At 50.7% G+C, this 23293-nt stretch overlaps 2 protein-coding genes across 6 annotated transcripts in view; both read left to right on the top strand.

The window, feature by feature from the left end:
- Nucleotides 1-8633, top strand: part of LOC142575568 (uncharacterized) — a 114543-nt gene extending 105910 nt beyond the window's left edge. For 4 of the 5 annotated variants that reach the window (XM_075685035.1, XM_075685036.1, XM_075685034.1 and 1 more), the window contains 3 exons: nt 4780-4890; nt 7367-7487; nt 8459-8633. In XM_075685035.1, coding sequence (XP_075541150.1) covers nt 4792-4890; nt 7367-7487; nt 8459-8610 — 372 coding nt within the window. In that variant the 5' untranslated portion in view covers nt 4780-4791 and the 3' untranslated portion in view covers nt 8611-8633. The remainder of the gene's footprint in view (nt 1-4779; nt 4891-7366; nt 7488-8458) is intronic. The other variant, XM_075685032.1, reaches the window with a different exon arrangement.
- The window catches only part of LOC142575555 (uncharacterized), a 426302-nt gene that overhangs the window by 176601 nt on the left and 226408 nt on the right, over nt 1-23293 (top strand). The gene's annotated exons all lie outside the window — the stretch shown is intronic.

Below are 23293 nucleotides of genomic sequence, written 5' to 3'. Positions count from 1 at the left end.
TGCACAACTGTCCATATTTGCGCGAGTTGGTTTCCCTGCGGAAATCCAATCAGATCAGGGCACAGTGTTTACTAGCGCTTTGACGACAACTTTTCTCGAAAGGTGTGGGGTAAAGCTGTTACACAGCTCAGTGTACCACCCACAGTCGAATTCCGTTGAGAAGCTCCACTCCGTCATGAAGCGCGTGTTGAGAGCCTTGTGTTTTGAACATCAAACTGACTGGGAGCTGTGTCTGCCTGGGGTGATGTTTGCATTAAGAACCGCGCCGCATGCAGCTACGGGGTTTTCGCCAGCTGAACTGGTGTATGGTCGCTCGCTTCGATCTCCGCTTCGCATGCTTCGAGAATCGTGGGAAGGTAGGGGCGACGACCCAGTCGTGGTGGAGTACGTACTTAAGCTCCTCGAACGCTTAAGAAGGGCACAGGAGTTGTCAGGTGAAGCAATGACAAAGGCCCAGCAGAGGGCCAAGGTTTATTATGATCGGACCGCCAGGGCCCGTCGTTTTGAGGTGGGCGATGAGGTCATGATATTGCGCACATCGCTAAACAACAAACTAGACGTGCAGTGGGAGGGCCCAGCACGAATTGTTAAGAAACTGTCGGACGTTAACTACGTGGTAAGTCTGCCAGGAAAGCGGAAAGCACAGCAAGTTTACCACTGTAATCTGCTCAAACCTTATAGGCAAAGGGAAGCAGTGGTGTGCATGATGGTAAACGTTCCTGAAGAGCTTCCGGTCGAGCTTCCGGGACTAGGCTCAGTGACGAACAGGGAAGACACCGGTCAAGTCATTAGTGACCTTATCAGTAAAGCACCGCTGTCGCCCGAGCAGAAAACCGAACTACACCAGCTATTACAAGAGTTTCAAGGTCTGTTCTCTGAGAGGCCTGGTAGGACTTCTGTACTTACTCATGATATAGAACTTACCTCCCCAGAGCCAGTACGATCCAAGGCGTATCGGGTGTCACCCCGCCAGAGCGATATTATGGAGGCTGAGGTAAAGAAAATGCTACAGCTCGGTGTTATTGAGGCAGGTGAGAGTGATTATACCTCCCCTTTGATTTTAGTTGAGGTACCGGGCAAGGAACCTCGTCCTTGCGTCGACTACCGCAGGCTTAATTCCATCACTAAGGATCAAATTTATCCGATCCCTAACATCGAGGAGCGCCTTGAGAAAGTTAGTAGCGCTCAGTTTATTTCCACCCTAGATCTTGTCAGGGGTTATTGGCAGGTTCCACTTACAGAAGAGGCTAGTAGGTATGCGGCGTTCATTTCACCAATGGGAACATTCCGTCCTAAAGTGTTGAGTTTTGGTTTGAAGAACGCGCCATACTGTTTTTCAAGCCTCATGGATAAAGTGTTGCGGGGACAGCAAGAATTCGCTTTACCGTATCTAGACGACGTAGCGATATTCTCCGCATCGTGGTCTGAGCATATGACACACTTGCGGGCAGTGCTAACCCGCCTGCGCGAAGCGGGCTTGACAGTCAAGGCTCCTAAGTGCCAGTTAGCACAGGCCGAGGTTGTCTACCTCGGTCACGTGATTGGTCAGGGTCGTCGCCGCCCCTCTGAAATAAAAGTGGCCGCTGTGCGAGACTTTCCGCAACCGCGCACCAAGACCGATATTCGGTCGTTCTTGGGTGTCGCCGGCTACTAACAGAGGTACATCCCTAGGTACTCTGATATCGCGGCTCCCCTGACGGATGCTCTAAGAAAGACAGAGCCTCAAACAGTCGTCTGGGACGAGACAAAGGAAAGAGCTTTTAGCGCCCTAAAGAGTGCCCTAACGAGCCAGCCTGTGCTACGATCGCCAGACTATACAAAAGGGTTCATTGTTCAGTGCGATGCTAGTGAGCGAGGCATGGGCGTTGTACTGTGCCAACGAGAAAATGGAGAAGTAGAACACCCCGTCCTGTATGCTAGTCGTAAGCTGACCAGTCGTGAGCAGGCGTATAGCGCCACCGAGAAAGAGTGTGCATGTCTCGTGTGGGCCGTTCAGAAATTGTCATGCTATCTAGCCGGCTCGAGGTTTATCATTGAGACGGATCACTGCCCTCTCCAATGGCTGCAGACCATCTCTCCCAAAAATGGCCGCCTCCTGCGCTGGAGCCTCGCTTTGCAGCAATATTCCTTTGAGGTGCGTTACAAAAAGGGGAGTCTCAACGGTAACGCCGATGGCTTAAGTCGAAGCCCCTAACGTAGGAATCAGCCTCAAAATTGTTTGTTACTGATGTTTTTCTTCCTGAGGCAGGATTTTTTTTAACATATTGCTTTTGTTTAGTGTTTCAAAGTGATGATATGCTTTCTAGTGCAATTTTTCAATTTGTGGACGCGTTCTGAGTGATGCTAGACTACTGTAAGGAACTAGGCAGTGGTATAAAAAGGGGAAAGAGCCTGGCAGGGCTTAGTGAGGGTTGTGCCGTGCTTGCTGACTGAGCGGTTGAGTTTCAGCGTAGTTCTAACGCTTGCCGGGAACGAGAACAAAAATGTGAACTCTCCCGAAGTCACTTTGCAGTGTCCCGTGCGAACCTGAACGAGAGAACGAGGCCTTCTCTGTGCGCTGCGCTCAAGAAACGTCGAGGGACGCCCGACTTCGGTTATGAGCATCATCGAGCGACATCCCTCCGGACAGCGGATGCAGTCCCCTGTCCATCGGGATCTCCTTCCCCCGGAGGGGCGGTCTGTTGCGTTTCGCCTGCGACACGTGGTTTTGCCGGCGCGACTGCGGCGGGGCGGCAGACATTTTGGCCCGATCGTCGTCGCCGCAACGCTCCCCGCCAGGTGTTTCCAGGCGCGACTGCGGCGATGCGACCGCAAAGGATCACCCTCTCATTACAGACATTGTGCCCGACCGGCAGCGCTACGACAGTGTGCTACGACATTGTGCTACGACATTGTGCTACGACATTGTGCTACGACAGCGCTACGACATTGTACGTTCACGTGCTCGTCTATTGAGGGGTTCCTTCTTGCCCTCAACTGCGAGAGTATAAAGACAGCTGCCCCCGGACGCCAAAAGGAGGGCTCCGATTTCTTCTGCTGAGTAAAGTGCTCTCCCGTCTCTCTACTTCGGTCAACCTGACCGCCAACTCTTTGCGATGTTAAAATAAACAAGTTGTTTTGTTGTTACCAGTCGACTCATGCTTTGCCGGGACCTTCGGATGCTTCCAGTTGTACCCCAGGCCGCCAGGCCAACGCTACCCTTGGGGCTTGCGACCCAGGTACAACCACGGGCGTCAGCGCCGAGTTCCCAACAGATCGCACCAGCGGTGGGATCCAAACAGTATACTAATTTGCTATCGCAATTGTTGCTTCGCCTTTTGGGCAAAACTGTGACTTTTTCGTGCATGATGTCGCGGCGTGTCACAGAGAACACGTCCTCATTGAAATTAACGCCAACCAAGAAACGCGAGGGCAGCCTCTTTGTCCTCAACCTATGCAGTTCGCCGGGAGAGCCGTAACGTTTCGGGGCCCTGTAAAAATATGCATATCCTACGCAATGAGAGAATCGATGTAAGCGAAGCTTCGTCTGCTGTTTGCGTTGATTGGCGGTGATATATTGACCGCATACGACAGTCGTGATGTGATGTGCAATGTTACCCTGGCTGCTCTGCTCGACGCTTTCTGCGAGCCTTCGTCTCCTCGGCGTTGAGTGCACGCTTTGGCGCCATTGTGGGTTCTAGCGTTGTGCGTCGCAGAACTGCCTGCTTTTTCTCTATTTCCTCGCTAACATTCTCCCCGCCTGCTCCCTTCGCTGTCCTTGCTGCTGCAATGAGCACGGTGACAACCGCGGCAGCTCCCGCACTCCATTTGTGGGGCGTCGCGCCTAGTTACGGCGTACAGAGGGCATTGTTCACAGGCGATGCGCCGTAAATGTTGACACGAGCTTTTTGGGTCGTCTTTGTGCCACACTCCTGTCATGTACGCTAAAGGCCCAGTGTCGCGAAAAATCCGCTGTGGACGCCGCGGGCATCGCTAGGCGAATAATCAGTCTGAACCACAACCACGCAGGCACTCCACGTGGCGCATACCTTGTCTTACATTCTTTACAAAGTCACTCCTCGGGATTTTGGAAGTTACAGCTCATAAAGGTCTGTCGTGGAACAGAACGCCCACGGTGCACGCGTTTCATGATTTTCCGACAAGGCCACAGCTCAGCCACGTCCCAACGCGGCCGGCGTTAGTTTAAGGCGCGCGTCTGGTCTGCGTCTCGACGTGGCCGGCGTTAAGGCGGCATGCAAGACCACAGCAGCAGTGTTGCAGCAGCGGGAATGTCGCAGAAAGAGGCAAAGAAAGCTTCGCTTTAAAAGCATGCGCTGACGGTTTTTTGTTTTCACGACAATGTTTTCTTGACTATCGTTCTCAAAATTCCGACGAATAACGTTGTCAGAATGTAAGACCAGGTATGAGCAACTTTAGTACTACAATGATGCGACAATATAACTCGCACATGCCGCATGTCATATAGCAAGGCGTGGGATATGGCATAAACATACCTAAATATGTGCGGAAATTTGTGCTCGAGGTCGGCGCACGGCCAACGCCGAATTTTCGGCGTAACGAGGCCCTAAAGCCATCCCTGTAAAAGAGAGCGCTTGAGATAAAGGCGACTTCGCGCTCGGCTTCTGAACTCCACGGCGCGCGCAAGACTTCAAAACTTGGCTGAGGTGTTCACAGAAATGTATGCTATCTGCCGACTGTTTTTTCAGCGAGCCCTTGGGGCGGCTCGGGAACTTGTTAGGTATGTCCCGGCTTGAATATGTCTCACCATGTTTTTTCCAGTACAGCTAGAAGATGCCTTTGGGCTATGAATATAAGATAACACTCCAAGAAGAAATCAGACCTGATGATGAACATATCAACCAAATCAATGACAAGGAGGCCACCCAAGGGGTAAGTGAATGCTTTCTGTTAATTCGAATACACTTTCTCAGTTTTCGTCACAAGCTGTTTGGGTATATGTCAACTCTACCAATTTTACGTAAAGTTTACGAATTCGGAGGCACCTAAGCGGGCCCTGATCCACTTACATTTTTACAGAAGTGGAGAAAAGCATTGGAAGTTAAAATAGGCTATTTAATAAACACTTTGTCACGAAAAGTACTTCGATGCGTTTCGCCAGAAGTGGATTTATTGGCAATCAAACGCGGCGTTCGCGGTGCTTCCGCTCCTCCTTCAATGCCTTTAACTGCCAAGGTTACGACAGAGCGGGGCGTGCTCACAAGGCACCGCTGTCTATATGTCACCATGGCGCGCAGTTCACGTTTGAATTTGGATGTTAATGTAGACGCCACTGCCCCCGATTTTGGTGCCTGCGACGCGCCAAACGTAAGCCAAACGCGGTTGTCATGAGCGAGCAGCACAGCGCTGAGCCAGTGGACTCGTCCGGGCACCCTGCCGTATCTGCGCTACGTAGCAGACCGCAGCTACATGCAGATGTAGTGCATATTGTGCAGCGTTTGCTTTGTGCCCGACTGGGCCGTGCGAGTCCTCGCGCTCGTACGATCCAGTCAGACCATGCTGCGCGGTGCGGACCGGCTTTGTCCTCCGCCTGCGTGACTGGCGAATAGTAGCCACATGCAACAAGTACATTGTAACACGAAAGTGTTTTACGCCGGGGTACTTCCTGTAACGGATGCCACATATATTACACATGCTCTACAACGGTCGTCGCGCATTTTCCAATCTAAAGTAGTCCAGTCATACTTTGCAAGCACTAAAATCTTTCAGAAATAATTTTTTTCCACTTACGAGCGAAGAATGGAATCATTTAGCAGAACGTATTGTTGAATGCACATCTAGTGTTTCATTTGAAAATATGTCGAAAAAGCATCTTTTGTAATCCTTCTCCTGCTTCGGCAGCATTGCTGCCTGCAGTATTGTGTAAATAAATAAATTAACAATGGATCTAACGTTGGCGCTAAGGAGTGAAATGACTGGCTTATTGCAGCACTGTGGAAGCTGCACAAATTCTTAGTTGATAGGAACGCCGAGTGCCCATCGAGATGTGCTCATCCGCGCCACCTCGTCTGCGCAGCGTCTGCTTAGAGTATGATAAATGGCAATGTATGTAACAATGATATGCAACGAGCGAAGAATATGAGGTTGAAAATAGCTGCGTGTTTTGATGATAAAGTGAGAACAAAATGAAATTTATTTTACAAGCGAGGTAACCATGCGTATTTAATAGCTTTTCTAAAATGGCACCCAAAATTGTAACGCTGTCAGATATTGGTAGCATATGATTACTTAATGATACACTTGTAGTAGTAGGCGGAATTGTTGTTTGAAGGTTATGAAACAAAACAGGTTTTTGGACTCATTCGAAGATAATTTGGTGCTTTAGTGAGCACCACATGTCGATATTGCCAAGTTCAGCGTTACGCTGATCTTGCATTACTGTCAATCACTAGTCAGATGAATAAACGGTTGTGTTTATTAAAGTTGTCGGCTGGGCGTAATTATATTTGTTCAACTACGTTTTTAGTAGTGGTAACAACGTGTCATTATTTCGCATTATTGGCGGCTCCTCCAGGACACGAAAGCGGCAACGGGGACACCAAAGCTAGAAACCGGACTGGTCCTTGGGTTGGGGCTCGCCGAGGCCTGCACAGCCCCAACTCATGGGCCGCCCTGCTTCTAGCTTTGGTGCGTCCCACTACCCCTTGGGTGTTCTCCTGAGGCCTCCATTAGCTGGTTACATGTGCTTTCCTGGAGCAGTGCTTGTTAAAAATACAATCTTTTGTTACAACAAAAAAAGCTACCCATGACTTATACAACATCAGTCAGAACCTTGCCCCTTCAGACACAGTGATCACCAAACGGGGCGCCCATGCCCAATGCCACACCGCATGGGCAGCCAGTGGCGGAGCATAAACAAACTCGACTGCACTCCGTAATGCCGGCATGTCTAGGGGACAATTATACAACAAGTGCCAAGAACCTCCTTTGTAGTGCCTAGGCAGAGTCACTTATTCAAGCAGCAAAGGCCCCAAGAAAGAATTTCTCTCTCGCACCCGCTCTTGCTAGCGCCTCCACAGAAACGTCGAGCGCCACAAGAAACGCCCGCCCCGCTGTACCTACTAGCAATTGTAAGAACGCCACCGGGATTGAGGTGCCCTGGGAGTATTGACAAAGACACGCTACTCTACACCTTTTCATGGTTCTTTTCATTGGTAGTGCAATGCTTTCGAAGCGTCAGCTTCCGCGACCGCCAAATTTAGTTCAGAAATGAAATAGCCATAACTTTTGGTATTTCATTATATTCTTTAATATGCTCACGTATGCTAGGTCTTGGTAAGGTGTGCGTTTACTCATGGCACCTTGTTGTAAGACAGTAGAAAGACTGAAAGAAATATTCTTACTGCAGCTACAGGCCGAACGCATCAATGATGCCAACCTGACTTTGATAATAAATGATCTGGGACAAGCGGAGCCCTCGTTTGCCAACGAACCAGAGGCAGGACACGCCGCTCGCAGTGTGAACAGCGGTAAGAGATTCCCCGTATCTCAATATCTGTGATTCCATAGAATAGATCATGAATGCTCCAGAGCCCTTGCATACATAATTTACTACTGCTGAGGCTCTAATTATTCCACATGCTTGAAACTTCCTCTATACCTGGTCCATAACTTGCCCCTAATTTTAATCAACTGTAAGCTAGGCTTCATGTTAAGTCCACCGAAGATACAGGGCAGACATTCTACAAAACTTCTTAGCATCCAAACAAATCAGCACCCAACAATTATTGGGAACGCTCCTAATTTCACCATAAATGTTAACGGTGCCACGGCTTGCACTTAATATTCATTGCATTTGCATTGCCATAGAACTCGCTAGCGACACTAGGAACTAAGTTGATGACGGCCGTGCGATAGACACTTTCGAAGACTTGCTCTTTTTTATTCTTAGTCGTACTTGCGCGCTGTTACTAACTGCAATTTTTTAGACTTTACAAAGGACCATTCTATCATTTCTTAAGGCCGTGCTGCTTGCTCATTCACCCTTGAGGCCGAGCATGGGCTGTAACTATTATTGTACGTAATTATTCTAATATAGCAAGCAGATTCTCATTTACTTCACGCAGTAACAGTAGGAAGACGCGCAAAACACCCTTCATGATTGATGTCAGCTATTGGGTCTGCGTTTTCTCAGCAAGCCCAAGAGGTGGTTCATGGACCCTTTAACGGAGTCTCCTTACACCGAAAAAGATTGTCCTTACTGTTGATCCATTTCCTTCTCTAGGATAAGTTGTTGGCAACCCTAATGATAAAAACATGATAAAAAACTACCTACAGCGTGAAGCACAAGGACTGCGAGACCACATACACTGTGCTGTGTATGTCGTCTCTTACAGTCCTTGTCTTTTGGGCTGTACATCGTTTTTTATAGTGGATTACCAACTACCCCAAGCAACAACCCTAGAATAAACACTCGAATAAAAAAAACTTCTCTTTCCAGAGCTGGCAAACATGAGGATGCGCTTGACCCTGGAGGAGCGTGAGGAGGTGTGCCGCTGGGGCCACCATCATAGGTGCACATTGGTCATTGTGACATCTACTGGGCTAACGGAGGGCCTCTCCAGACGGATGGCATCTTTCGCGATTCAATGACTGTAAATAAAACATTGATTCTCATCAACACCATGAGCGGTGACCACGGGAGGGGGGGGGGTAATGCAGCAGTGCCTCCCCGAGCGATGTCAACTCCCCCCACCTAAAGTGTCGTTACCAGAGTTGCCCATATTTGACATTTATTTTGAGTTGCCTCTGCCTCTTCAGTTAAAATGTTATTGTGTGTGACTAAAAGCTTAGTCGCAAGTGTGCGCTTACCTGCGACGATAGGAGGACAAGCGCATTAGAAGCACCACAGACATTTTTTCTTCAATTTCCACTGCGATTGATTGAAAACTATTCCACCGAGCTGGGGTGCCCGCCTCTTGCCCTACACGCAGGTAGGGAGGGGGGACGAAGCAGTCCCCATGCGTTGAGGACTGTTCGTTTCCACTGCGAACACCTTGCACATACAGAATATATTTAAATACATACTGACACGACGAAGTTCATTTTATTCAAGAGAAGGAGGTAGCCAACTTGACTATTTCTAATGGTATGGGTAACCTATGCCTGGAGAATGAATATGTTGCTCTATGTTAACCCCGCTTTAAATTGCTTTGCATGCTTTTCTTGCCCTGAAAAAAATCTGCAGTGACCCTTTGGCCACCATATGGTCTTGCCAACAGCAGTTGAAATCCACGTGAAGGCTATGCGCCTCATTATTGTTTCCCTTTCTAGCAAGCAATATAATTTACAACATTTATTAGGAACGGAAACATCGCCGCGAAGAGGTCATAAAGATTTATAATTGACTCAGTAACCGAATTGGGACCAAGCCGGTTTCATTCTGAATCGTAATGAATAGCAGTCGTGCACACCAGCGCTTATACTCTTGAGTCGCAGTAAAGAAAGAAAAAAAAACGCTGCAGTTTCACGAGAAAGTTGAAGCAGTATTAGTGATAGTGAAGCATATGCCGTACTTACTTATTCGAATGTAGACCGATAGTTTTCTTTTTATACAATCATATTCCAAACTCTAGGGTCAGCTTAGATTTGAGGATCTTAAAAATGCGCCAGTTTTTCATTTAAGCTGCTAAATATGCATAGCTAGCGCCATCTAGAAAAGTCAGTATCGCAGCCGCAATACTAGCCGTGCCAGTAGCCAACCGTACACAAGCGAGGTCGTCATTTTGACCTGTGTCGTGTCGGCCATATCGGTGTGCGGCGTGGTGTTATCGCGATGGCGCGAAGCAGGAGATGCCACTACAGTGCCGCTTTCAAGCGAAAAGTTGTGATAGCCGCAGAGGCATCGTCAAACCTTCAAGCCAGGCGGGACTTCGGCGTCGACAAGAAAAATGTAAGTCATTGGATGGGACACTGACAGCAGCTTCTTGCGTGCGCCGTAATGAGGATGATATATAGCGGACCAAAGAAAGGCCATCACCACGAAGTGGAGACAGTTTTTGCTGACTTGTTCGGACGCAGAGAGGAGCTGCCTTTCCAGTGACTACAGATGTGATCCAAGCAAAAGCTAGGGCACCGGGGCGCCCCAAACTTGCATCGCTATCGCAGCTGGCGGGCTGGGTAGCTGCAGCGTGGGACGACATCCCAGGTCCTTCGATCGTGCGCGCCTTTAAAAAGTGCAGCATATCTAATGCGCTTGACGGTACCGTAGATAGTGCACTGTTTGAAGGGGACAGTGACAAGGAACACAGTGACGAGTCTGGCAGCGACGACGACGTTGAATGAGCTCCGCACGTTCAGATTCAATAAATGCTGTTTGCATTTTGTGAGTGAGTGAGTGAATAAACTTTATTGTAGGTCCGGCGAGGACGCGAACTCGTCGCGCACCCGGCGAGTCCCACGTCGGGACCGGCAGGTCTAGCCCACCGGTCCGGCTGCGGGACGCCGGACGGCCAGGATGTGCTTTTCTAGAGCGGGGCTACGCAAAAACGAGTCCCACTCCTCCTTGATGAACTTGGGGGTATGTCGACCCACACTCCCAGAGCATGTGAGGTAGAGAGGAGGTCTGGCCGCAGGACGGTCAGGCATCGTCGCGATACACGTCGGGGTAAGCCTCGTGGAGAGCGGACAGACGCGGATATGTGCTCGTCTGTAGGAGCCTAAGCGAAACGGCTTGCGCCCTATTGAACTTGGGGTGAGTGGGTGGAAAGACCCTTCTGGACATGTAGAAATATTTAATAATTTCGTTGTGAGTAGCGGGAGCGTCCCTGTGACCGTAGAGAGGAGGGGAGTCAGTGCTCCTTATAGAGGAAGCGCGGTTGGTGAGGTCACGCGCAGCCTCGTGGGCAGACTCATTGAGGTTCGGGGGAGCACCCTCGACCCTACATGAGCGGTGTGGTGTTCACCCGCGACGCTCACGGCGCCCACGCTCCGATTCCGCGCGCGCCGGACGACCACCGCGGGTTCGAGCACTCCGAGGCGCCACGCGTCCGCGCCTGCTCCGGCCCGCTCCGTGTGCCGACGCGCAGCTGCGCGCGTACGCGCCCCGCCGGCCCCACAGCTTAGGGGAAGGCGAGACCGCGCGTGCAGCAAGTGAGACCCTAGGCAAAGCTCTCGAGAAGACAGAAAGTACATTTATTAAACTGGGAGTCAATACAAACACACGTTTTAACGTCACGTCCGAATCTGAATCTAATTACACAATACATGGCCGAATGGTCACCGGTGGCCGCTAATGGCGCACCGCGACAGAGAGAGAACAAAGAACCCCAATAGTAAGAAGTTGCCTATCCTTCGGTCAGCGCCTGCCATCGTGCGCCCCCACAGCAGAGAAAAGGGAGACGGGGGCAGATCGGCAGACCTATCGGTAAGATCTAGACAGGAGCACGATCGGCAGACGCTGCCTCAGGACATCGAGACGACGGAAGAGTGCGCGTGCGCCCGCCGAGGCCGGGACCCCGACGAGCCGAAGTAACCATCGGCCGGCGGCGGACAAAGGGGGCCGCCGCCGGCAGAGAGGAACACGTACGCACCTTCAGACGCCCCGATGTGGTCTCTCCCGGGCGCCCGTCTTGCGCGCGCTTACCCGGAGTGCACGCAAGAAGGGCCCGAATCCCGCCAAAATGTTAGCCAATGGCGAAAGCCTGTTGACCCTCGCGTGGGCGAGATGACAGCAGAGCGACAGTGTTTTATGACCCGCTGCCACCCCGTCCAGGCAAGGAGGAGGGGGACACGCAGCCCCCGGCAACACAACGCAATGGCTCCACACAACTACCGCGAGAGCCGGAAACCCCACAGCGGGAAACCAGTGAATTGAATGGTTTGTGAGAGCATGTGGATTCGAGCCGCTAAGAAGACGAACAGCTTCCTTGGCGATGGAACCCCCTTCAAAAACCCTAACTGCTGTTTTGGAATCACTATAGATTTCGGACCCACGACCGTCTAGCAGGGCGAGGGCGATGGGGACTTGCTCGGCGACTCCGGGGTCTGAAGTGCGAATCGAGGCGCTATTGGAAATGTTTCCGCTCGAGTCGACCACAACGACGGCAAAGGTCTTCCCGTCACTGTACTCCGCCGCGTCGACGAAGCTTGCGCTAATGTCGTGTCGCTTGATCTGTTTGAGGATGGCTGCTGCTCTGGCCTTGCGTCTGCCCTCGTTGCGGACGGGATGGACGTTTCGGGGCACAGGGGCCACTACGAACTTGTCTCGAATGCACCTAGGGATCGGGGTACTGTCCATCGAGAATTCCGCAGGGTGGTAACCCAGCTCTTCGAGGATGCGTTTACCTGCCGCTGTGGTGGCCAGGCGACTGAGTTGCGTGCGTTCTTGGGCTTCGGCAATCTCCTCGGCGGTGTTATGTACCCCAGCTTCAAGAGATCCTCGGTATGTGTCCTGATGGGTAGCCCGAGAGCCCTCTTGACTATTTTGCGGATAAGAACGTTGAGCTTGTCTCACTCCGCTCTGAGCCAGTTGTGCATAGAAATCGTGTACGTGAGGTGGCAGAGTGCGAAGGCATTGATTAGCCTGAGAAGATTGCTTTCCTTCATGCCTCGATGCCGGTTTGCGATTCTGCGAACGAGGCGAAAAGCGTTGTCCGTCTTTGCGATAATCTTGCGGAGAGCAGTTCCGTTTCCGCCGTTGCATTCGACAAACATGCCCAGGACCCGAATAACGTCGACCCTGGGTATCACCCCCCCCCCCCCCCCCGTCACAAGTGCGAAGTCTGATGTTGCTTTCAGAGACTGGCTTCTAGTCTTTGGGTCTGCCTCCCTTCTCTTTTCTGTAAAGTAGCAGCTCCGACTTGGCGGGGAAGCATCGAAGTCCGGTGGGGCGGAGATACTCCTCGAGCACGTCAATCGCCTCCTACATGGCTTCGACTCTGCCCTCGCAGCCGCGGGAGCACCATATGTTGATGTCATCGGCGTAAATGGTGTGCTTGACGTCCTCGACGCGCGCCAACCTGTCGGAAAGACCAATCATACAGATGTTAAACGATGTTGGGGAGATGACGGCGCCCTGAGGAGTGCCCCGCCCTCCGAGGGGCACATCTTCGGAGCGGAACTCTCCAATGCGAAGATTGGCCTTCCTGTCAGTTAGAAAAGAGCTGACGTAGTTGTGGAATCTGGAACCGAGACCCAGGTCTGAAATGGTCTTGACGATGAAGGTGTGGAGCACGTTGTCGAAAGCCTTCTCGAGGTCCAGACCGAGCAGAGCCTTGACGTCTCTGGAACGGCCATCCACAATCTGATGCTTGATTAGTTTCATGGCATCCTGCGTTGAGAGTCCGGCGCGGAAGCCGATCATGTTGTACGTGTAAACACCGTTGTCTTCGAGGTACCCGTTAAGCCTGTTGAGGACGACGCGCTCCATGACCTTGCCGACGCAGGAGGTCAGAGAAATCGGCCTCAAGTTTTCGATGTTCGGGGCCTTGCCGGGCTTGGGAATGAGCACCGAGCAGGCAGTCTTCCATTCTGCAGGTACAATGCCGCTCTTCCAGGACTCGTTTATCTTGTCGGTCAGAAAGACAATCGACGTGTCGTCGAGGTTTCTCAACATTCTGTTGGTGACTCCGTCCGGACCCGGCGCAGACTTGCGGTTGAACGCGAAGATGGTCTGACCTCGGCAATGGAGAAGTCTTCATTCAGCTCGGGGCGTGCAGGGCCTCGGTAGGCCGGGAGTTGGGTCGACGGATGTCCGTCTCGACGGACAGGCAGGTACTTCTGTATGAGTTTTGCGACAAGTTCATCGACCGTGTTAGACCTGGTGGCTTCGTGAAGGGCCCCCCGGGCCAACGTATGCCTTTGATTTGACTTCGAGCCGCTTTCATCGAGAAGGTGCTTCACCATACCCCAGGATTTGCCGTTGCGCATCTGTCCGTCGATGGATTCGCAGAGCTCGTCCCACTACTGCTGGCATAGCGCCTTGCAGTGGTCTTCGATGACCTTGTTGAGCTCCGAAATCTTCTTTCGGAGTCTGCGATTGAGCCTTTGACCCTTCCATTGGCGGAGCATGGCGGTTTTGGCCTCGATCAGGTGGGCGAGTCTGCTGTCCATCCGCTCGACGTCGAGATCTGTTTCCACTTTCTTGGTGGCCGCGGAAGCGTCGTTCCGGATGCCTTCACCATTCTTCGAAAGTGGCGGGTGCCCTGGCTCTCCCGGGTTCGTCACGAATCTTGCGAAAATGGTCCCAATCAATGAACGTGAATTCCCTGGCCCTACTACGAGACACCTTGAAGTTGGTCTCGAGAATGTAGTGGTCGCTGCCGAACTCCATGGCGATGTTCTCCCAACCCACGTCCTCGACGTTACTTACGAAGGCGAGGTCGGGTGTCGAGTCCCAGGTGATGGAGTTGCCAATGCGCGTAGGAAAATTCTTGTCAGTGACTAGAGTGAGGTCCATCTCATTGGCGTCTTGCCACAGGTTTCGCCCCTTGGTAGTGTCGTAGACGTAACCCCAGATGCCATATGGTGCGGTGAAGTCGCCGACGACGACGAAGGGTCGAGGGCCGGCCAAGTCGGTCGCCTTCTTGAGAGTGGTCTTGAACTGCTGGCGCGAGTCTCTGGGGTTGCTATATACATTGAGGACGAACACGCTGTTTCTGCGCTGATTCCGCTGCGAAACGTCGAGCAGGATCTCAACCATGATATATTCGATTCTACTCCTCGCCAGCTTGAGGTCGTGGGTGATATGAGTTGGCCGTTTATCGATCAAGGTGCAAATCCCTCGCCCCCCGGGCTGGCCCGACACGGCCCCGTATCCCTGGAGCGAGGCGGCGGAGATTAATGTTTCCTGGAGAGCAATGACCTGAGGTTTCGCAGAGAAATACCTGATAAACTGCTGCAGAGGGGCTTTTTTGTTAGAATACCCTCTGCAGTTCCATTGCCAAATGCGAAAACTCTTTGAATCTATCCATTATGGCTGACCTGACGGACTACCACCTAACGGGGCAGTTAGGCCTGCGCAAAGAATGGGTCCTCCTGTCGCCGCGCTGCTGGGATAATGAAGTGTAGCTTCCTTTAGTATGGCGGGAACGGTTAGCGGTTGTACGACGGAGGCGGATGAAGCCATTCGCGCCTCAATGGCGTCAATGCGATCTGCGAGAGTTCGAGGCCCCTGTTGGGGTCTCCAAGCGCAACCTGAATTTGGCGAACGTTATCACTGAGGCAAGCGACGCTAGCGGTGACCTGTTTGAGGCTGTCTGCCAGCCCAATGAGACTTTGCTTAATTTCGCTGACTTCAGACAACGCTCCCGATTCACATGTTTCTTTGAGTACTGTCCTGCGTTTGGAGGACGTCGCAGTACCGTCTACCGGAGCTGGGATTGGAGTCTCGGTGGCCATGACTGATGCTCCGTTACCCGACACATTCGAAACGAGTTTCCTAATCTGCGCCATTTCGCTAACTAGTGTCTTGATCGTGTTCTTGAGGTCGTCGTTTTCTTTCCGTAAGGGAATGACTTCCGCGTCTCTAGCTTGCTCTGTGGGCGGGTTGCCACGAGATGTCGGAGCAGCCTGGGTATTGGCGCCGGGCTTGGGTCATACCAGATCGGCCCGAAGAATGGCCGGCTGCTTTCCGGAACGTGTGGAGGCGGGCTGAGGCCCGGATGCTGGCTGGGTTCTGGAACCCGGGAGGCCCCTGGAACCGGATCTGGACCTGGATCTGGATCGCAACAGAGATCTTGACCTCGACCTGGCCCTGGAAACGGAGCGGCTCCTGGTGCGACCGCTGGAGCGGCCACGAGACCTGGATCTGCCCCTGGAGCGGGAGCGGCTGCGACCGTATTGGCGTTCAGGCGATGCTTGCCGGCCTTGATTCGCGCTCTCCATGGGCGGCAAATGTTCGGCGTTGAGGGCGCGGGAGCGTTGCCCCCGTCTGCGCCTGACGAGATATGGCGTCTGAAATCGTCGCTTGCACTCCTTGGCGGCGGTAAGGTGGTCGCCTCCGCACAGCTTGCATTTGGGATTGCACCTATGCTGAGCGTCGGGGTTTGCTTCTCCGCATCCTCTGCAGATGGCATCGTTGGGCGAAGGGCAGACGTCAGAGCGGTGCCCCAGTCTCCCGCAGCTGTAACACACGTCCATTTGCTTGCGAAATAAAGTGCACATGAAGACAGTGCCGCCGTAGGAGACAAAATTTGGCACCCGGTACCCCTCGAACAGGACCACCAAGGTGCCGGTGTTCTTGATTCTTTTGGCGCCTAGCGCCGTGGGATTTCTCGGCTTGACGTGTTTTTTGTCGATCGCCGCGGGCCCGTCGGTAAGGGAGACGCCTCGGATGACGCCCTTGCACGTGTAGTGGGGGGTGGCCTCGTAAGCGCTCACCTCGAAAGGTTGGCCGTCGACGGAGATGCCCTCGATGCCGACGTAGCGTGCAGCGTTGTCCCTGTTTAGTGTGCTGATCACCATTATGTTTTGTTGAAAGTTGGGACACATCGCGTCGGTGTCCCGCGACGCCGAATCGAGCCTGGCAGCCTGCCATATGGCGTCGGCGACTGCGGTAGGTCCACACTTGCTGATACACACGCCTCCCCTGGGCCGCACGACGATCTTTGCCTCTTCCTTGGGCATCGGAGGCATCCTGGCCCCTCGAATGATCTTGCTTTTAATGCCCGCGCGGTCGGCGCTACGCCGAGCGTTGAAACCGGTGTTATGCTGAACGTCGGCCGCACTGGCTTTGGCCGCGGTTCTCTTGCTCATTGAAGAACGCCTGGCGGCAACGAGCTGCCAACCGGAGTCTTTAGTGAAGTCCTCGGGAGATAAAAAAACTCCCCTTCCACCTCACACTCCATTACAAAGTCCGTGGAAAAGCCTACGACGAGAAGAGGTGGGCGAGCGATGCCTCGCCTCGCGAACCTTAACACGGTTAGGCACAGCACAGGGTCACGGCGTAGTCGAAAGAAAAACGGCAAGAAATGTCACAAAGGTCCACCCACCCACAAAAGTCGGGTATCGGCGTGTTCCTCTTGACTTCACGGATCCGAAAATGTGGAAAGTTCAGGGGTACACACTCGAAAAACATCCGAAAATGTTGGCAAAAAGCGGGAGCCGAGCGAACCACGTGCACGTCAGATGTGGCTCAAACCCACTGCTGACCGTTTGCATGTTGTGAACGCTGTCCTTGCTTTTTTTGTTCGGCTTACATTCAAAAACAAAAAAGCAAGGACAGCGTTTGCATTTTGTGAACGCTGTCCTTGCTTTTTTTGTTCGGCTTACATTCGAGGTAATATATATATTTTTTGTTGGCTTCGGACTTTAGGGGATCGGCTCGGAATCGGCGTCGGCCTAATTCGAGTAAATACGGTATAAGAAAATTCTTCCCAGTGGACCATTCTTCGAGGTCACATGAGATATATATTATATATATATATGTATATATATATATATATATATATATATATATATATATATATATATATATATATATATATATATATATATATATAGCCACAAAGATGTGAAAGATCTAAGTTACATTTTTCTGGTGGAAGTGCGGGGTACGTGCTACCACTCCCTGATTGAACACCGTCTACAAGCCCAGTAGGAAGTCCGGTAGAGCTGACTCCTGTGCACGTGCGGACAAGCCGCCGTCTTCAAGGACTGCCACCGGAGCACGAACCGCTTCCCAACCAAGTCAGAAGGATGAGTACGTCGGTTCCATCATCTTCCTCGACCGCGCCGACCGAGGTCGTCCTCAACCAGCCACGAATCCCCACGTCCTTCCATGGGGACACCTTCGAGGATGTAAAGGACTGGCTCGATCACTTTGAGCGTGTCGCAAAATACAACGGCTGGACTCCAGAGCGCAACTACGCAACGCCTACTTTGCCCTCGAGGACTATGCGCGGACGTGGTTTGAGAACCGTGAGGCGGCCCCATCGCCATGGCATGACTTCCGACGGCAGCTAATTGGCACATAGGCCAGCCTCGATCGCAAGGAGCGAGCTGAATCTGCAATTCAGGCGAGAGTACCGAGGCCGAACGAAAGCGTCGCAATAATTGTCGAAGATATGTGCCGACTTTTCCGACGGATGGATCCGTCCATGCCGGAAGAAAAGAAGGTCAGGAATTTGATGCGCGGCCTAAAACAAGAGTTATCATCATCATCATCATCATCATCATCATCCTGGTTACGCCCACTGCAGGTCAAAGGCCTCTCCCATAGTTCTCCAACTACCCCGGTCGTGTACTAATTGTGGCCATGCTGTCCCTGCAAACTTCTTAATCTCATCCGCCCACCTAACTTTCTACGCTCCCCTTCCCTTAGAACCCATTCCGTAACTCTTACCCAGGTAGCACAAAAGAGATACGTAACGTTTTCGTAGCGTTTATCCAAGACGATAAAAACGGGTTAAAGAAGACACGAATAAGAGAGCTTCGGCGGGAAAACGTCGGATATCTCTGCTAATGTCCGGCTTAATTACTTTCTTGAGACGATCTAGAACAGGTCTGCAAGACGTATTCGAAAAGCTGGTCTAGAAATAGGATTGGGAAAGACACAAGTAATCCCTTTGCCAAAACTATTCGTAACCAATTTCTAAACGTTTTTAGGACGTTATCAAAAAGCTGGTCTAGAAGCGGTCTTGAAAGGTTTACGATCATCTGAAGCTAATTTTCGTGGGTGACGGGCGCGATCAGACATCGTTGTTCAAAACACGCGTTTAGTTTCGCCTCACGCGACTGGCCTATGCCGCGCAGACGTCGTCAGCCGCACCCGTTGGCATGGCCTAGGCCAATCGCGTGAAGTGAAACTGATCGGGCGTTTCGAACAACGATCTCCAATCGCGCCCCAGATGAGTAGAAGCGTCGGTGTTGACTGTAAGAGCCATGGCGCAGTGCCAAGCACTGTTCCCCGCATGGCCGGCGCCCATCGTCTACCAAGTCGCACGAAAATGAGCCTGTTAGGAATAATAAATCCTTAATACCGCCTTTAGTAAGCTACGATGCTTACAACCACAATGGGAATGACATCCTGCAAAGAACAAATGGCCACGTCTTGGCAGGTGGCCAGACCAAGCCCTTCATGCCAAGAGTGCATGAAATGAGAACATTGTGACAAAGCAAGAACACTTTATTAAAATGTAATGCTTATGCAAGGTTCGAACAAACTGTGTGAGAAATGCAAATAGAAATAAAAGTACATCAACAATGACAAAAGTCGCAGAAAGGATTCGTAATGAACTCGAAAGTGAACATTCACTAGCACATAAACAAAATTCCAAGTACACATACAAAAATGAACAGAAAAACCTGGAGTGTACTAAAGTGTCTAATTTATCATAGTAAAGTGCGCGTGCTATTAGATGGACTAGAGTTATGCAGAAGTGACATCGGAGCGAATGGAAGAAGTAGACTGAGAAATGCAAGAGTATGAATTGGATGGTAACTGCCTCCAAGCAATGTTACCAATCATCTAGAAGCTTGAAAAGAGCACAAAAAGAAATACCACCGCATACCATCATAAAACAATCCTGTGACAGAAATAAAAAAAAATGGGAACAATGCAAAATTGGAAATATTGCCTTTAGGATATATCAAAGAAGGTAATGGCGAGAAAAATAACCATACAACAAAAAAGCAATAAAGTGAAATTAGTACAGAATACTTAAACGGGGGATTCAGTGTAACAAGTGAACACTACTGTAGTACAGCGAACGATGAGACAGTAATGCTGCATCTTGCCACTCCAGAACGTGAGAAATGAATATGCAAGCCTCATATTAGAAACCCACATAAACATGGAAATAAAATGGAATGCACTGGAAGCTGCATTTGTGTAACAAAGGAAGCAATGGTCATAATAAATAGTAAGTGTTTTATCTAAAAAGCCCTTTACAAGAGGCAAAGTTGTACCTCTCTGGCAAAAATAAAGTTGCAACGAATAATTTGCAAACCAGCAAATACATTAATTAGCACACTGACATGTCACACTTTGCGCACATCTCCAGTCTCCTAAAGTAAAAAAAAAGCACTCTGAATGAGAAAAAACGTTTAACACATGTAGCCCAGAGCAAATTCTTTGCCAGTTCACTCACACTTTCACATCCAAAAACATTTGCCACAAAGTCCAGGCACAGTTCCACTGATGTTTACGAATTCACCCCCACTTTCACGTCCAAAAATATTTGGCACACAGTCCAGGCAGAGCTTCATAGATAAACAGCTTGAGAGCACCCTACTGATTATTGTGCAGTCCCGCTGCTAGAAATAGAACTGCCGCACATGCTGGTAGTGGTTTCAATCTAGACACACTTGCTGCCCTGGACAGGTATGTTCAGATATCTGCACTGGTGCTCCATTTTGTCGAAGTAGACACATTGATGCACTACGCTGGTAATTGAAATGTTTTGAATGCACAAGTATTGGCTTCACCAGAGAGACTTGCCCACATACCACCACTGGCATATATATGCACTTGCTCTTCACTCAGTAGCATTGAACTTAAAGTGTTCCCTATGTGGGAGCCATGTGTAAAACCGGTGTCACACGACCACTCTCGATCGCGATCAAGCCCGATCCGGATCGAAATTATCGATGCGACTGGCTCACTCTCGTAGCTTGCGCAGAGGAGCCATCACGACCGAGAAATTCGATTTGTAACGGACTGGATAGCGGCTAAAAGAGCCCCGTGCGAAACCGGTATCAAATAATGCACAGACGTACGCTAGGAAAATGTGTTGCACAAGGACAAAGAACTGCGACATGCCCTGTTGTGCGAAGCGCGCGAACAGAACACATGTATATATATATTAAAAAAAACTGCGAGAGCGCTTCGCGAACTCCATGCGCACACATGGCACCCGCACGAACTCGGCAGGCCGCCGTAAAGCGCGAAGGGCGCACAGCGTACATTCCGACACATGTCCCAAACTGCAAACAATCGTACTACCTAAAGCATACAAGTTATTTTATACCAAGGGCATACTCGACTCACGTATGCAGTATGCACAAGCGAGTTATGCAGCGTACATGCTGTATCCATTCGCCAAATAGTAAAATTGATAACAAGCACAAAGCTACAAGGGACTCAATACATTACTACCATTTGAGGCGTCAAATAAAATCGAATTCGGCCGTTTCATATATTGGACAGAATATATGGACACATGTGGTACCCGGTAATACCATGAAATACCCATCACGTGGGTAAAGGGGGCGAAAACACAATCGAGAACCTGAAGCGCAAACGATAAAAGCACGGTATGGTGCACGCAAAATTCTGTCAGTGCGCTGTAGCGCGAGGGAAGAAAATAGGGCGAGCACTTGACCTCACCTTTTGGGATACCGCACTAGTAGTGAATCATTGAAAAAAAGCCTGTTTGAACCAGTTCCCTTGTCTGCAACACTCTTGCTAAACGGGAGACTAAAATACCACGATGATGGCTCTATTGCGGAGATCGGCAAGGTGCGCACAGACAGAAATTTTGCCGCCTTTCTTCGCATTCTGCAAAATGCTTTCTTGTTAGGATCACGCATAGCGGCCGACCCCGACGCTAGGGACACACAGGCACGATTTCGTCCCTCTAACTTTCGTCCTTATACTGCCCTTAACGCCTTAATTACAGCGTCAGTGAAAAGGCGCCTCACATAACCTGACAATGAACTTGAAGAGCTGATTAGTGCCCTCCACTCCGCGCCCTCCAATTGAAAACACTACTGATTTCCAAATTAAACTACACAAACAGATCGCACAACCCAAACTAATCACAGAACGTCGTTTTCTTGACGGCAAAACCCTGCAACACTTACATGACAAAGGGCAGCGGCAGCACATTCAGAACAGCCGCTATCATACCACAGCACAATGCAAGTGCGATAACGTTATTATGCCCGTCTCAAACAGATCGCACAACCCAAACTAATCACAGAATGTCGTTTTCTTGACAGCAAAGCACTGCAACACTTACATGACAAAGGGCAGAGGCAGCACATTCAGAACAGTCGCAAACAGACCATAGTGCCATGCGAGTGCGATAACGTAACTATGCCCGGCTTCACGAATAACGTGGCCGCCTTCATCACATAACAATTGAAAACACTACTGATTTCCAAATTAAAACCACACAAACATATCGCACAACCCAAACTGATCACAGAATATCGTTTTCTTGACAGCAAAACACTGCAACACTTACATAGCAAAGGGCAGCGGCAGCACGTTCAGAACAGCCGCAAACACACCACAGCGCAATGAGAGTGCGGTGACGCGACGACGCCATGACGACGCGACTATGCCCCGGCTCGCCCGGCTGCCCGGCATCACGAATCACGTGGCCACCTTGGTCACATGATTTGACGACGGTATCGCCACCTTGCGCAAGGTTGGATCGCGTTGATGGGTTGTTGAATATTGTAGAAGCCGCTAAAGAGGCTGACGCGCCGTGGCGTGGCGGTGGCGTTTTGAGTCGTTTGCAAAACGTATTCACCCCTCGTTTTTAAGCTGTCTGGCTTCCAACGTTATCAAAACGTATTCACCCCTCGTTTTTAAGCTATCTTGTTTGGAACGTCTTTGATGCGTCGATTTTGGTCAAAAATCCGTTTCAGACGTTGCATCCCTTAATATGACGTTTTCAAGACTTTGTGTGCTACCTGGGTAATGACCATCGGTTATCTTACCTCCTCATTACGTGTCCTGCCCAAGCCCATTTCTTTTTCTTGATTTCAACTAAGATATCATTAACTCGCCTTTGTTCCCTCACCCAATCTGCTCTTTTCTTATCTCTTAACGTTACCTCTATCATTATTCTTTCCATAGCTCGTTGCGTCGTCCTCAATTTAAGTAGAGCCCTTTTCGTAAGCCTCCAGGTTTCTGCCCCGTACGTGAGTATTGGTAAGACACAGCTGTTATAAACTTTTCTCTTGAGGGATAATGGCACCCTGCTGTTCGTGATCTGAGAATGCCTGCCAAACGCACCCCAACCCATTCTTATTCTTCTGATTATTTCATTCTCATGATCCGGATCCGCAGTCACTACCTGTCCTAAGTAGATGTATTCCCTTACCACTTCCAGTGCCTCAGTACCTATCGTAAGCTGCTGTTCTGTTCCGAGACTGTTAAACATTAGTTTTCTGCAGATTAAGCCTTTCGAGAGCTCATTAGGCTTGTTCGAGAAGAGCTCCAAAAGCTTCAGGTGGCTCCAGCATCGGTACAGCGACTCGCTCTGGCTGAGGTTGTCCGGGAAGAAATCAGGCAGGCAGTCCAAGTCCTAGGGCGAAGCGAGACCCCCCAGCACGAGGTACGGCAGCCCCAACCTCGCATGTCGTATGCCGAAGCAGCGCG

This window comes from Dermacentor variabilis, chromosome 3 (assembly GCF_050947875.1).
Source record: "Dermacentor variabilis isolate Ectoservices chromosome 3, ASM5094787v1, whole genome shotgun sequence".
Classification (NCBI taxonomy): Eukaryota; Metazoa; Arthropoda; class Arachnida; order Ixodida; family Ixodidae; genus Dermacentor; species Dermacentor variabilis.
The sequence above is the reverse complement of the archived record's forward strand: the minus strand, read 5'-3'. Positions and strand labels throughout refer to the sequence as shown.